Source organism: Diaporthe batatas (genome assembly GCF_019321695.1).
Source record: "Diaporthe batatas strain CRI 302-4 chromosome Unknown Contig00012, whole genome shotgun sequence".
Taxonomy (NCBI): Eukaryota; Fungi; Ascomycota; class Sordariomycetes; order Diaporthales; family Diaporthaceae; genus Diaporthe; species Diaporthe batatas.
The window spans coordinates 1,142,578-1,157,238 of NW_025408559.1; the positions used below are offsets into that span (position 1 = coordinate 1,142,578).

Below are 14,661 nucleotides of genomic sequence, written 5' to 3' on the forward strand. Positions count from 1 at the left end.
ATGTTCCACGGTAGAACAGGGACGCTGTCTTTCCGCATGGGACATCGGCCGCGCCTGCTGGACTAATGTATGCGGCGCACTCAATTTGCGAGGCAGCAGGGCAGACAGGCAGACGGGTGCCATCGCTCGTGCTGCTGGGTTGTGTTGCAGCATGTAATTATAATTAGCACCCTCGTTGCCTCGAACCAGCACATACATCCAGTACATACATATACACAGTAGATACAGGCTGAGTCGTACCTGGCCTTAATTGTCCGAGTCATGGACCGGGAGCTGGCCAAGTTCCAACTTCACCACGAATCATTGCTTGGGGGGTCTGGGGGTGTGTGGCATACATTGCTGTCGCCGCCTTCGACCTGGATTTTGACTTCTGGATGCAGCACACGCATCGCACACAGAAGCAGCAGCAGCACCACCGCCACCACCACCACCACCACATGTCACTTCCCGTATACCACCCTGACTATATACAATACGAGGGGCATCGCCATCTTCGCCATCACCGTCTCCGTCACCGTCTCCGTCACCGTCACTGCCACGGCCACTGACACGAACAAAGGTGAGAGAGAGGGGAGTCTGTGACTAAGCCATTGCCCGACCGGGCATGCTCCCCTCGCCACCGGATCTCGGAGCTGTGCGAGGTAGATGAGGCTGTCTCTGCCTCGTCAGGCTCGCAGGCTCGTCCATCCAGCCATCTCTTCATCTCCTGCCGCCTGTCAGGCCAAGGCGGGTGATTACCACGAACGGACTACGCTCATTTACTGTTATCTTGACCCGGCACTACCACGATACTATTACAGCAGGCCCTGCTGGCCCTGCTGGCCCAGCTGCCACTTCTGCGCATTGCTGTTCCAATGTGGAATCCGGCATTGCCCACGCGCTCGCTGATCGTCGATGGTGAAACGAGATCAGCAGAATGCCTCGCCCCGTCGCCAGGGATGTCCACCTGCTCCCCCGGCACCTGGGATACTGGACCATGCAGCATACTGTGTGTGACACAGCACAGCATGCAGACAGCCTGACAGCAATATGTTGCCTGTCTGACATTTCGAAAATTCCCATCAACCGGCAACCGTCCTGCGGCCATGCTTGCCAAGAACACGTTGCACTCCGCAAGCACAAGCCCTGTTGTCGCTATAAAGCCACAAATCGATTGTACAGACAGCCACAAGACCGCTCTACTCGAAGCATGTTGGCATGCGCCCCTCCGCCAGCACCGTCGAGGCCATCTCGGCCTGCCGCCCGGTGTCTGACTTTTTGGAGTTGCTTGTGACACGTTCATCCCATCTGATCTTCCCGGCCAAATTGTGCTCGACCTTCCAAGTCCGCAGTGCTCATTTCACGTAGGAAATTGGACAGCCGGGAAGATATCACCACAGGTTACACCTAGAAAATTTGCGAACTGACAAGTCCAATCGCGGCGTGCATCGTGCTGGCAGGCCCGACAAGGGAAATTAAAATTTGGCCCGATAGCCACGCCCACTATCGTCATCGGTCCTAAGAGCTCGAGCGCGCGTGCCCACTGCCTGTCTGGTTGCCAGCTTCCCTGATACTAGTATCTTGGTTGCTGGTGTCGGTTCTAAAAATGCTGTCGTCTGTGTGAGACCCCGGAGGGACGAGTCTCTCTCGCAACTACGACTCGCACCCAAACATGTCTTGTGTCGGAATACTTGGCCCATGCTCTGAACCACTGGCTGGTCTGCCGCGCTGCAGGTTGTCGGCGGTGGTGGGTGTGGCGCGCAGGACGGGCAACAACGAAGCAAGATGGCGAGATGGCCATGCACGGCACGGCACTGCAGACTGGCGTATCACGGGCGTGTTGCCGCAGCCAATCCACAGGCCACACAGTAGCGGACCACGGAGGCGGTGTCGACGACACATCAAATGCAAGAGCTCAAGATCATCGCTGCCGAGCCAGATGGATGGAGCCGCCGTGGGCCTCGACAACCCCAAGCTCTCAGCACCAATTGGCCTGCCAGCGCCGCCCCTCATCAGGGAGAGACCCCCCTCCTGCCATCCAGCCTGCCAGCCCATCCCGACAGCAACTGCAGCAGTGCCAAGTTGCAGGCTCATGACCCCTGGTCTTCGCGGCAGCTCGGGGGCCCAGGCACAAATTAGCGTGGTCAAGAGATGGTGGGGACCCCAAATCCCTGGCCCCATTCATTTTACCGATGTGCAGCAGCTAGACTACCCACTGTACCGTCATGTACCACCAGAGCAGCTTCACCCCTCCAAACCCACAAGAGGTACCTGAGTACGTACCCGCCCGAGCCAGCTAAGGGAAGGGAAAAAAAAGGGGACCTATTCTTGATGGTGTGTCTGGAAAGGGGGCCAGGCGGGATAACCGTCATTTACCAAAGAAAACTGTCCAGATCCCAAGAAGATTTCTTGCGCCTCGCCGGCTACTAGAACCGACCTCGACCCTCACTGCCTCTCGCTACCTTCGTCCTCAACGCCATTGTCTCCCACGCCTGCTTCGCATCGTAACCACCGGCTGCGAGCAGTATCAACTAGTTCCCCTCCTTCACCAAACACTCAGTGCCTCTATCCAGCTTTCACAATGGCTGACACGTATGTCTTCCCGCCATGACCCCTCCTCCGCCACCACCACCACCTTGGACTGAGCAGCATACTGACGGCACGCCTACAGCAACGTCGACGTTCTCGTCATTGGCATGGGCCCAACGGGTCTGGGTGCCGCCAAGCGCCTTAACCACATCGTACGCTCCTCTCGCCACAATGCCTCGCCGCCGCGAGCCCACAAGGACTGCCTACTGACAAGCTACGCGTAGAACGGCCCCTCGTGGCTGATTGTTGACTCTGGCGAGAAGGCCGGTGGTCTCGCCTCCACCGACGTTACTCCTGAGGGCTTCGTAAGTTGCTCCTTGACCTCGTACCTACACCAAGACGACCACGCTGACGAGGATGCTCCAGCTGTACGATGTTGGCGGCCACGTCATTTTCTCCCACTACAAGTACTTCGATGACTGCATCGAGGAGGCCCTCCCCAAGGAGGACGACTGGTTTGACCACCAGCGCATCTCCTACGTCCGCTACAAGGGCCTCTGGGTCCCCTACCCCTTCCAGAACAACATCTCCATGCTGCCCAAGGAGGACCAGGTTGCCTCTCTCGAGGGCCTCATTGACGCAGCCATGGAGGGCGCCGTCACCAAGTCAAAGCCCAAGAACTTTGACGAGTGGATTGTGCGACAGATGGGTGAGCACATTGCCAACATCTTCATGCGCCCCTACAACTACAAGGTCTGGGCCGTCCCCACCAAGGATGTAAGTCACAACTGTGCCCCCCCCCCCGCCACCTTCACAAACCGAGGCTGACCGTAAAATAGATGGGCAGTGATTGGCTCGGTGAGCGTGTAGCTGCGCCCAACGTCAAGCTTGTCACCAAGAACGTTGTTCTGAACAAGACTGCTGGCAACTGGGGCCCCAACGCCACTTTCCGCTTCCCTGCTCGTGACGGTACCGGTGGTATCTGGATCGCCGTCGCCAACACTCTGCCCGAGGAGAAGAAGCGCTTCGGCAAGTCGGGTGAGGTCACCAAGGTCGATGCCGACAACAAGGTCGTCACCATGGCCGACGGCTCCAAGATTGGCTACAAGAAGCTCATCTCCACCATGAACGTCGACCAGCTTGTTGAGAAGATGGGCAGCGAGGAGCTTGTCAGCATCTCCAAGGGTCTCTACTACTCTTCGACACACGTCATTGGTGTTGGTCTCCGTGGAAGTCGCCCTGACCGTATTGGTGACAAGTGCTGGGTAAGCCAGCCCCTAAACTCTTTGCAACAAGGGATCTGCTAACCAAGACCTCTCTTCAGCTGTACTTCCCCGAGGATAACTGCCCATTCTACCGGGCCACCATCTTCTCCAACTACTCTCCATACAACCAGCCCCAGTCGGACGTCAAGCTGCCGACCCTTTACAAGGCCAACGGCAGCAAGGCGGACTCGAGCGAGCCCAAGGAGGGTCCTTACTGGTCCATCATGCTCGAGGTGTCCCAATCCACCAAGAAGCCCGTTGACGAGGCCAACATCCTCAAGGACTGCATCCAGGGCCTGATCAACACCGAGATGATCCTGCCCGAGGACGACATCGTCTCCACCTACCACCGCAAGTTCGACCACGGATACCCCACACCCGCACTGGAGCGTGACGGCGTCCTCAAGGAGCTCCTGCCCAAGCTGCAGGCCAAGGACATCTTCTCCCGTGGCCGTTTCGGCAGCTGGAAGTACGAGGTCGGAAACCAGGACCACTCCTTCATGCTGGGTGTCGAGGCCGCCGACCACATCGTCAACGGTGCTGTCGAGCTGACCCTCAATTACCCTGACTTCGTCAACAGCCGCGCCAACACCGAGCGCCGCCTAGAGCAGTCGTACGCATTCTTCCAGCCCCAGAACTAAAAAGGATGTTGGGGTTGGGGACGTGCGCATGTATTACGGAACATATGGGCGGGTTTTGCTAGATTCAGGCTAGGAGTTGCATGGAAATTACAAGACGGACACTTGGTTGATATTACGATGGGATTTCCAGTAAAAGACACAGTCCCGGGGTAGACTGGGGGAAATGTGGTAGAGAAAGACCACTGCGCGGCACGCGTCCTCGTCCTCCTTGTTTTCCGGGGCGGTCAGTGGAGCGAGGCCTATAGAAAGAGATACAGGGAACCTTGACCCTGCCTTTTGGGTGTACATGGCTCCTATGATTCGATAGACATAGATGTTCTACACCATCCATACCAACTTGCCCTAGTGGCAATTTGCCTTTTCTCAAAACAAAAAAAAAACAGAACCTGATGCTCCCGCTCTTGACATGAAACCCTCCCAGCCCACCACGCGTTTTAATGAGAGAGCACATCAAACCCCACAGGTCATCTTAATCATTTGCTGCAGTCCTCACGTCAAAATGCCTCACGGCTGCTAGTGCGTGACGTCATCGGGCCCAAGAACTGACAGCTCTCAGAATGCTGGCCTCTTGAGTCGAGACTCCATCTTTCAAATCGCTGGCTGGCTCCACATTCGGCCCTCCCCGTCGAGCTTGGATGGAGCGAGCGGTGACCGCACGCAGGCCTATGCAGCCGCGACTGCACGCACGGCTCTGAGGAGATGGAAACCCGAGTCAGGCGAGCTGGTCATTGCGGACCTCTGTCTTACTATGTAGTACTCCCCGCTTGGAGTTGCTTGGTCGCTACAATCCAACGATCGGGCGAACTTCTTGTGCCTTCCAAGACCGTAGTCAGCGTTATAGACAGCGACTGGGAAAGACCCGGCATTTATCAGCGCATACGTCTGTCACACCAAGCAGCGAGACCTACCGTGTTTAATCCACAGTGTCTCTTGGCTCATACTCTGGTATTTGAGTCTGTTGTGTGTCCTTCTGTCTGTGCGTCTGCCTCTGTCTGAAATCTTGAGCTCTCAAAATGCCAGTAGACCACGGTGTCTCGATGCGCTATGAAGCCCAAGAAAGCATGCAATGATGGGCAACATGGGTACGCAGCAATGCAGGAGCTGCCTGCTCAGAAAGATCAAATCCGCCATTCCTTCCCCGTTATAAAACCACTTTCGAGCGCTTGCGGTGGATAGAAAAGAGATGTGGTGGTATCGAACAAGACGTGCCGTGACGCCCATAATCGCCCCGTCTCCCGAGAAGTGACCGTCTTCTCTATTCTCTTCTTGCATGCATGAAAACACATTCGCCTTAATATCCCATCTCTGTCTTTCCTCCTTTCCTTCGTGTCGTCCAATTCGTGTTACCTCGCCTACTTCATTGCTGCTCGTTCGGATCCGAGTTCGCGCCTTCCTTCCTGTCCTGCGGGTTCTTCTTTTTTAAGACGCCCTTGGATTTCTCTCTCTCTTTCCCTTTGCCTTCAGCAGCGCCAGATGAATCTTGGCTCAGTGATTTCTTCGTCAACTTGTTTCGTACTTTGCCCGCTGCACTGTCTACCGAACCGGCATCAGACAGTCGGTTGTCGCTCGAGGTCCTACTGGGAGGACTAGGGCCGTCTTGGGTGCTCGGCGGATGGTTGGCGGCGCTGGACACTAGCTGTCTGTTCTCTTTGACCGACGCGAAAGATCCATTGTGCTCAAGCAGAGATGGAGGCGGGCTTGTCGCAGTGGCGGACTGGACACTAGCTACGGACACGTCACTGAATTTGCGGTCCGGAGGAGCCTATCGCGAGCTCGTATCAGTACAATATCACGGCTGGACCTCCAGGCCTCTCATCACTCGGTGCTTACCTGACCGCCGACGTAAGTGTCCAGTTTCTTTTTGAGCACGTCGGACCTGACAGGCTTCGCCAGGTAGTCATTCATGCCAGCAGCCAGGCACTTCTCTCTGTCGCCTTGTATTGCGCTTGCTGTCATGGCGATCACCAGGATCTTCCGGACCGCCTCGATTGGGTCCTTGCGGAGCAGCCTGGTCGCGTCATAGCCATCCATCACTGGCATCTGCACATCCATGAGGATAACGTGGTAAGGTTGCCCTTCCCGCGCTTTCTGTCGCAGCCCTTCCACAGCTTTCAAACCATTATCATAAGCATCCACATACTTGTAACCCAGCCTCTGGATGTACTGGATGGCAATTTTCTGGTTGATAGCGTTGTCCTCGGCTATGCAGACACGGAGTGACTCCTTGGATATCTGTGACAGATCCAGGTAAGGGTTGGGCGACGGCTCTCGATTGACGTTATCAGAGGACCTTCGTGAGAATGTTTCGGGCAGGGCACGGGGATCACCTGCGGCGACATCGGGATTTGCTTTGTCAAATGTGACGGTGAACCAAGCGGTGGTCCCGATATTCTGCTGGCTATCGAGCTCGATCTTGCCCTTCATCATCGTTTCGATCAGGCTTCTACAGATGGACAAACCCAACCCACTGCCGCCGTATTTTCGAGCCGTACTCGTGTCGGCCTGGCTGAAGGGTTGGAAGAGTTTGGCCTTTTGCTCTGCTGAAATTCCAATTCCAGTATCTTTGACCCAGAAAGTCAACGTTGCCTTATCCTTGGTTTCGGAATCCAAGCGGGATCCAATGGTCACGGACCCGTCTTCTGTGAACTTCAGGCTATTGGATATCAGGTTGCCGAGCACCTGGTGGAGACGGATTGGGTCGCCGTAGATGAGCATCGGCGGTAAGTTGATGTCTTTGATTATCTTGACGTTCTGCCGTGTCGTTTTTTCCCGGTTACTGTATGACTGCGCTCGTACAACCTCGCGGACCATCTCTTCCGGATTGAAAGCGGTGATATAGAGCTTCATCTTGTCGGCCTCCATCTTGGAGAAATCCAGGATGTCATTGATAACCGTGAGAAGCAGGTCAGCAGAGACCCTGATTGAGTCGGCCATCTCGAGTTGCTCCTTGGACAAATCGGAGTCCTTCAGAAGCTCCGAGTTTCCTATGACACCGTTGAGTGGAGTTCGGAGTTCGTGGGAGACATTGGCGAGAAAAATGGATTTCGCCTTTGCCGCCTCCTCGGCCCGCTTCTCGTTGCGCCTGGCTTCTGCTTCAGCAGCTTTGGCCTTGGTCTCGGCCTCCTGAGCTTTCAACAAGGCACGCTGTTGTGACTCGATCATACTAGCATTTTCGCTCGAGACCTTTTCGATGGCCTTCAGTGATAGCGCATTCGAAAAGCTGATGCCAATCTGGTTAACCAGAAGCTGAAGGACCGTGACATTGCGATCCGTAAACGCATTTGGGTTGCCCTCGAGGTAGAGGACGCCAAGAAGAGGGTTCGACCCATGAGTTATGGGATAGGCAATGATGGCTCTACCTTGAGGGTTCTTTTGAAGCCACTGCTCACTGACGCCAAATCTCTCATCACTGATGATGTCAGCGCTGAAGACTGCCTCCCTGAACCGAGTACAATACAGCACCACATTCTCGGCGACTAAATGCTGAGAACCGCTCAGAGGTATTCCAGGCTTGTGGGGCTGTGCTCCCTTTTCCGGATCGCCGCTGGCGGCAACGCACCACTGATTGTTCTCATCCACGATGATGGCCGCTAACGTGGCAGTACCCCCGCAGCAGCGCAACACCACATCCGCCATGGTCTGTGATTATCAGGTCAATATGTGCTGCGCAGGTAAGGAAAATGCAGAAATACAAAAGTACTGCGCGAATCCGTGGATGAATAATATGTAAGGCTAGATCTGCGTGCACCCGGGAAATGATTTGTTCAGGGAGAACCACCAAGCCCCAAAAGCTACCGCACAGCAATCCTCTCTGAGAGAAAATGAGGAAGAAAAGTGCATGGGGACAGTCTAAAAAGGGAAAGAGGTGGCCAGAGGACATCGAGGCCGAGATCATGAAAACTTACCTTCAGGAGTTCTTGGACGTCCAGGATGGATGAGATAACCTGTGATGATACGAGGATGGCGTGCAAATCAATCATGTCCAGAGCAGGCAGGCCAGCACCCGCCTCGGGTTGTTGCATAGAGCCTCGCCACGCCCCTATCCTATTCTCTTGGAGCACGCCCATTGCGACCTGGGCTGGCTGGCCAGGCTCCTCTGCCTCGCCGTCAACGTGGTGAAACTGAGCTGGCGCTGCATCGCCTGCGAAGTCAGTTTGCGCAGAGGCTTCAGCCGTTCGAGGATTGCGGGTAGGGCCGTGAAGCAAGAGACTGTGTTCCTCTTCAATTCGATCGGCTAGGCCCGTGGCTCCCATCAGTCGGAACAATCCAACCGCATCTCTAAGGGCAGACCTGGCAGATCTCCGCGCGCCTCGTCTGATAAAGACACCCGCCATGAGATAATTGCCGAGTGCTTCCTCGAAAACCAGGTTCTGTTCAGATGCATGATCTAGAGCAACCTCGTATGCGCGGATGGCCGAGCCATGTTCGGCTTTGAGCTCATGTATCTGTGCCTGGAGAAAAGTGGACCAGGGCAGATAATTGACGTCGGACACAACCTCCCAATCGGTGATCTTCTTGCGTAACAGCACCAACTTCTCCACGGTTGCTTCGACTTGCTCATCAATGTCAGTGTCCTTTGTGCGTGGGTCTTCCATTTTGCGAAAAAGGAGGCCTGCAAGAGACAAGCCATAGAAGACCATAGCAGACCTCGTGTTTCGGGCAGACCAGATGATGTGTTCATTGGCAACGCAGTGTTTGCCTAGTTCAGCCGCCCTCTCGTAGTGAGAAAACAGGAAAAGGGGTATTATTTCCATGGTCTCATACCATATCAAAGACCGGCCTCCATTTTTTGCGTTCGCCTCTAGCCATGCCTTGTAGGATGCAGAAGTGTGTGACGTTTGGGTGTCATTCATGACCTCCTCAGCAATCAAGTTTCGTGTTTTCCCTTGCAGTGCCCGGGCAACCTGTCTGACAGCAATAAGAAGGGTGCCGCCCCTTGTGTCCTGGTGCCAATTCGGTATGTCTTCACAGCCATATTGACAGAAAGCTTCAAGATCGGCACAATTTTCACTGGCGAAGAATTTGAGTTGTGCCAGGAGCCCAAAGCTCAAAATTGTTGATGTTCGGTCGCCTGCGACAGTTGCATATTCCACGGCGCCTTCGACTTGATTGACTGCGACGCTCAGAGGGTAATGAATATGCCCAACAAAGTTGGCATAAAGCATGTAACCACGAGCCATGGAGAAGGCATCACGATACTTGTCCAACAGGTCCAAACAGATTGAGCCCAGGTCGAGGGCCAACTCTGTCAGGCTGTGTCGGCTGAGAGCGACCATAGAAAGGTGGAGGAAAGCCATGCCAGAACTCGGGAATGCCCCACGACTCAGGTGGACATCTACCATCACCAGTGAGAGATGGTAAAACATGAGGCAATTGCTCCACCAGGCTGAACTGATGGCATCGGCGAGCACGGCGCCTATCGAGGCCAAATTTGTGTCGACTGCGAGGCGCGGGTTGACGATTTCACCGCGCTCCATTGAACGGATCTTTGCTGCCAACCTCTCGAATTCGGCATCGCACTTTTCATATGTCGGATTATCATCAAAAGGCACCCTTAATTCCCGGAGAGATTGTAATAGGCACGCCAATGCCTCTTCAGCATCACCTGCTTGCGCGAATATCCTAGAACGCAGAACAGACGCGGGTGCCTTGTCAAAAGCGGATCGTGCGGATAGGAAGATTGTCCCCAGAAGAGCGTTGGCGGCACCGTGATTCCCCATGTAAAGGTAGCATTCTGCGGCCCGAAGGTACAGTTGGTTGGTCTCTTCGTAAGACACATCCTCGGCTTCGTCGTTCCATGGGTCGGGTTGCAATAGCGCAACGGCATTAGTGTAAAACTTTGCAGCAGTTGGTCGAGCGCCTCGCTCTGTGCTGAGCTTCGCACAATCGAACAATAGCTGCCGGTATGGTCGCCTGATTTTTACTCGCTGTCTGATGATGTCCACAGACTCGCAAATATGTGAAGCTATGTTGTCTTTCGGCTTTCCATCCCCTGCATAGTATTTCTGGAACGTGGCGTCAGCTTTAGCCAATGCTGGTGCTTGTGAGGGCGCTTACCATCAGAACTTGGGCAACAGTGAAGTGCATCGTACGAGCCTCGCATATTTTCAATTGTCTGGAGGCTTGGGCGAGGTGATCATGAGCTGCATGGTCTGTCAGTCTACCGCTACCTCTACATGCCAGAGGAGGTGGGAAAAGGGAGGTTACCGAAACGAAATCGATCGTCCACATCGCCGGGAACAATGATGTATGCCTGTATAGCAGCTTGTAATCCCGCCACCGCCTCCTCTTGCGTATATGTCTTGTGAATGTGCTCCGCGGGAGACTGTCCACAGGCATCTTGGCATTCGCCGCTGAGCAGATGACAGATGAGCTCGAATGAGAAAGAATGGCCTAGCAAGGCTGCCCAAGCCAGGAGACACTTCGAGGCCTCGGGCATCTCGTTAAGTCGCCGCGTGATGAAGTTGGTGTCCAGGACGTCGTAATTCTGTTTGCCTTGGAACTCCTCAAAGAGCTGATCAAGGGAGAATTCCCACTGGTTTGTCTTGTAGTCATACCAGATGCACCGTTTCCGATGGCATGCAGAAAGCATTTCCCTCATGTAGAACGGGTTTCCGCCAGATTTGGACTGTATGACAAGTGCAAGGGGCAGGATTTCTTCCTTGGGCTTGCACAGAGTGGTTGAAACGTATTGGACAATTTCTTCTTCTCCCAAGGGTGACAAAGGAATCCGCGTAACGATGGGAGACCCGAACTTGGGTAGGTCCTCGGATTCAGCCGGCGATATGATGTTGTTGACCTTGTCAGGGGACATCTCATCAGAACGGTAAGTTATGATGATGACAAGCCGCAGCCTCGCGCTAATAATCTGTGTGATGAGCTCTGTGGACTCATCGTCGGCAAAATGTAGGTCCTCCAGTACAAAGCATATGAATTTGTGCTGGGAAAACATCCGCAGAACGTCCAGAAACGTGTTCATAAGCCGGAGGCTCTTGGTCGAAGCACCAGTCCGCAAGAAATCCTGAGAGCCTGATGCAGACAAGACTGACCCTCGATACGAAGACCTCGGGGGGGTCGATGTACCTCCCGGGGATGAGCCTCGTCGTCTGAGGGCCCCCGGGGCCCGGTTTCTCTGTATCGTGGCACCGGATGAATTCGACATCGACCTAGAAACTGTCGCATCGACAGGCCCGATCAGGAACTCGGGGAGGCCAAGTAATTTATGAAGCATGGGCCATACTGGGCGTATATGAGTCTTCAGAGTCTGATGGAATTGGGTCTCCGTATTCCGCTCGCCCCAGACTTGACGGAAGAGTGAGGAAAGAAGCTTGAGCATGGGCCCGAATGCAGTCCTCCTGGCGGTGTCGAATTTCGCCGTTGCGCAGTACCCGCTCCGCCTCACATCCGCAAGAACCGAGTGCACGAGACAGCTTTTGCCCAGCCCGCCAGCCCCTTCAATTGTGACGATCTCACATTGTCCTCGCCTCCTGAACTTGGCCGAACCTAGTTGTTTGGATAGACTTGTCGACGAATCCGGGTTCGGCCGATCCTCTCCTAGACTGTTGACCAAGCTCCTGGTTTCGAACGGGATGGACTGATGTCTTTCCCACGCTCTTGACGCGGTACGGGTCTGAGGGGTGGAATTTCCCAAAGACACGGTGTCCCCGCTAGGCAGAGGTTGAGAATCAGTCGAATAGAACGAAGGAATCATGCTGCTACGAGACTTGGGGTCGGTCATCGTAGTGTAAGAGCCGCTCTGTCTATTGCCACCCTCCGAGCTGGCGCCTTCGCTAGAGACGTCCCCTCCATCGAGCATGTCGTTTGACCAGGTCGAACCATCTGAGAATCGGTTTGGTCCCTTCTGGCTCATTGCGTGAGACTTTGCCACACGCTCCACGACCTTCAGGAGCTCGCCCCGTTCCTTTTGCCGCCCAATCATCATAGATGGTAGCATAAAGAACGAGCTTACATCCCGCGACGCTATGCGCCACTCTTTGAGCGCCAACCAGTCGTTGTCGTAAAGAAAACCCTGCACCTTGACCAGATCGTAACGGAGGCCGCTAGCCGAGTGATACCGATCTCCCACGTTCTTGGCGGTACATTTCTGGATGATTCTCCCCAGCACATCAGGCACATCTAGTCGAATAGTGGAAACGTTGGGGACCCTCTTGCCAAGCACTCCTTGTACGATATCCAGGGGAGTATCACCATCGAAGACAGGGCTTTGCGTCAGCAACATCCAAAATAATACGCCAAGCGAGTAGATGTCAGTGCGCGTGTCCGGCTCTGCGGGCATACGACCTGTCTGCTCGGGGCTGATGTGAAGAAGCTTGTGCTTGGCCCCAAGCTCCTTCGAGAGGCTCGACCAGCCGGTGCTGGTGAGGCCATGCTCGAAGGACCGTAGCCCAGAGCCGAATGTGATGAGTTTCACCTTTTTCGTTTCCTCGTTGTAATGGAAGGAGTCGCCGCGCAGCTCGCCATGTATGACCCCAAGACCATGATGGATCATCTCCAGGCATTGAGTGGCGCCTATTGCAAAGTCGAGGAAGAGATTCAGGCTGATGGGCGGGCCTAACTGGTTATCGTTATGTGAGTTCGTGACCCACCTATCCTCGACCTTGCGGCACGTAAAGGAGGCGGGACCCAGGTCCATTATCTTGGGCAGCAAGCTCCGTCCCGGTGACTGGTATATCGAAACAATGATCTGGCCGCGGTCCCCAGGTTGAGGCGTGAGCCTGACCAGGTCGAGGGGCATGATAGTGTGATCCTGGTTCGGGTCCGCAGTCTGGATCAAGTTCTTCATCATGTGGAATGCGCGCTCCTCCCGGAGAACATGATACGAGACCCTCGCGACAACGGCCTCCTCAACCACTGCCCCTGCTGTAGAGTCGTCATTGCCGCTGGCTTCGCTAAGGGGGCCATTGGAGGCCGAAGAGGGAGGCTCGGCGGGAGATACGCGGCTCGAGGACGAGGGAGGGCTCCTCGCGAAATATGTCGGGCTCACAGCATGATTGTTGCTCGAGTACTTTGGGGCAAACCGAACGCCAAACACGTGCCTGTTCATGGTGCCACTGGTCAGCCTCGTAGCCGCGGCCGCAGGGGCTTCCAGTGTGTTGCCACACGATGGGAGCGCCGAGCAGGTCACACATACCAGTTGTCATAGCTCGAATGGTTGAGCGAAGCGGACTCATCCCAGGTGTAGCCGGCGATCTGGGAGAGGCGCTCAAAGATCCGGGGCGGGGGGTCGAGGGTCGAGTCGAGCTGCTCATCTTGGATTGCCGACCCCTCCATGGTCGTCGTGTGGAGGGCCGAGCCGGCGAAGCGTGGGTGATGGAGAGACACAGGTCTCAGGTTTTTGATCTCGGTCTCAGCCTACTTGGACACATGGCTTGGTGGTTGTACCAAGTGGTGAGGCTGTTGTGTACTGGCTGCGAGGTCGGTCGCGCGGTGGCTCGCCTGCCCGCTGCCACTCGTGGGTGGCGGTGATGGAGTAGTGGCGGCGCACGCGTGTATTGGTATTGGGGTTTCGGCCGGCGTGGGCTGGGTGGTAGGGATAATGCTGCCGCGGCAGAGCACGACTTCTATGCCTAGCTCCCTTGCTAACGAACGGCGCGGGTAAAGAACGTGGGTGCTAATAAGTGGTCGGCCTGCTTCCGCAGCCCGGGCGCGGGGCTTTCTCGGATGTGAGAGGTGAAAAATGTCAGGGCGAGAGAGGCCGTGTCTCGATGACGGCGGGATTCTGTCTGAACCGGTCTGTCTTTTCTGACTGTCTGCTAGCTGTTGTTAGTGATGGGGCCACAGCGGGGGTGTATCTGGCATGTATGTCGTTGGGCTCAGATGCGCGTTGCGGCTCACGGGCAGAGATGGAAGCAGAAAGATGCAGGCGCGGGGACGACGGCACCCTGGGCAAGTTCCACATAAACTACAGACGTGACGGGAGTGGAGAGAAGCTCGTCACCGGGAGATATGGTAGATGCATATTGTATGGTAATGAAAACAGGTGACAAACAAGTACCTTGGGCCTGGATCTCGGATGGACTCTTGACAATTCCAAGGTTGTTGAAGCAACCCTTGCTGGGCCTAGTACGGCTGTGGGAACCCCCAGCAGCTTGCCACTCAACCACTTTGCAGAGAGAGGTTTTTTTTTTCCTTCTTTTTCTTCCTATCATTTTTTCCTGCCCTTCCTCGCTCTGCTTCGATATCCTTGCAAGAGTGCAGATCTACATATTCCTCTCTTTGTCATAAGA

General features: G+C 55.1%; 2 protein-coding genes across 2 annotated transcripts; one reads left to right on the forward strand and one right to left on the reverse strand.

The window, feature by feature from the left end:
* Window positions 1-138: 138 nt before the first annotated feature.
* On the forward strand, window positions 139-4,779 carry KVR01_009771 (uncharacterized protein). Its single transcript, XM_044786173.1, has 6 exons — window positions 139-2,571; window positions 2,651-2,720; window positions 2,793-2,873; window positions 2,935-3,285; window positions 3,348-3,773; window positions 3,833-4,779. Exons 1-6 carry the CDS (start codon window positions 2,561-2,563, stop codon window positions 4,412-4,414), a joined length of 1,521 nt encoding a protein of 506 aa, XP_044641019.1. The 5' UTR covers window positions 139-2,560; the 3' UTR covers window positions 4,415-4,779.
* Window positions 4,780-5,144: 365 nt separating this feature from the next.
* KVR01_009833 (uncharacterized protein) lies at window positions 5,145-14,378 on the reverse strand. The gene is made up of 6 exons (XM_044794028.1): window positions 13,566-14,378; window positions 10,622-13,470; window positions 10,472-10,557; window positions 8,320-10,419; window positions 6,245-8,053; window positions 5,145-6,176 (listed from the first exon to the last, which is right to left on the reverse strand). Exons 1-6 carry the CDS (start codon window positions 13,703-13,705, stop codon window positions 5,772-5,774), a joined length of 7,389 nt encoding a protein of 2,462 aa, XP_044641081.1. The 5' UTR covers window positions 13,706-14,378; the 3' UTR covers window positions 5,145-5,771.
* Window positions 14,379-14,661: the final 283 nt, after the last annotated feature.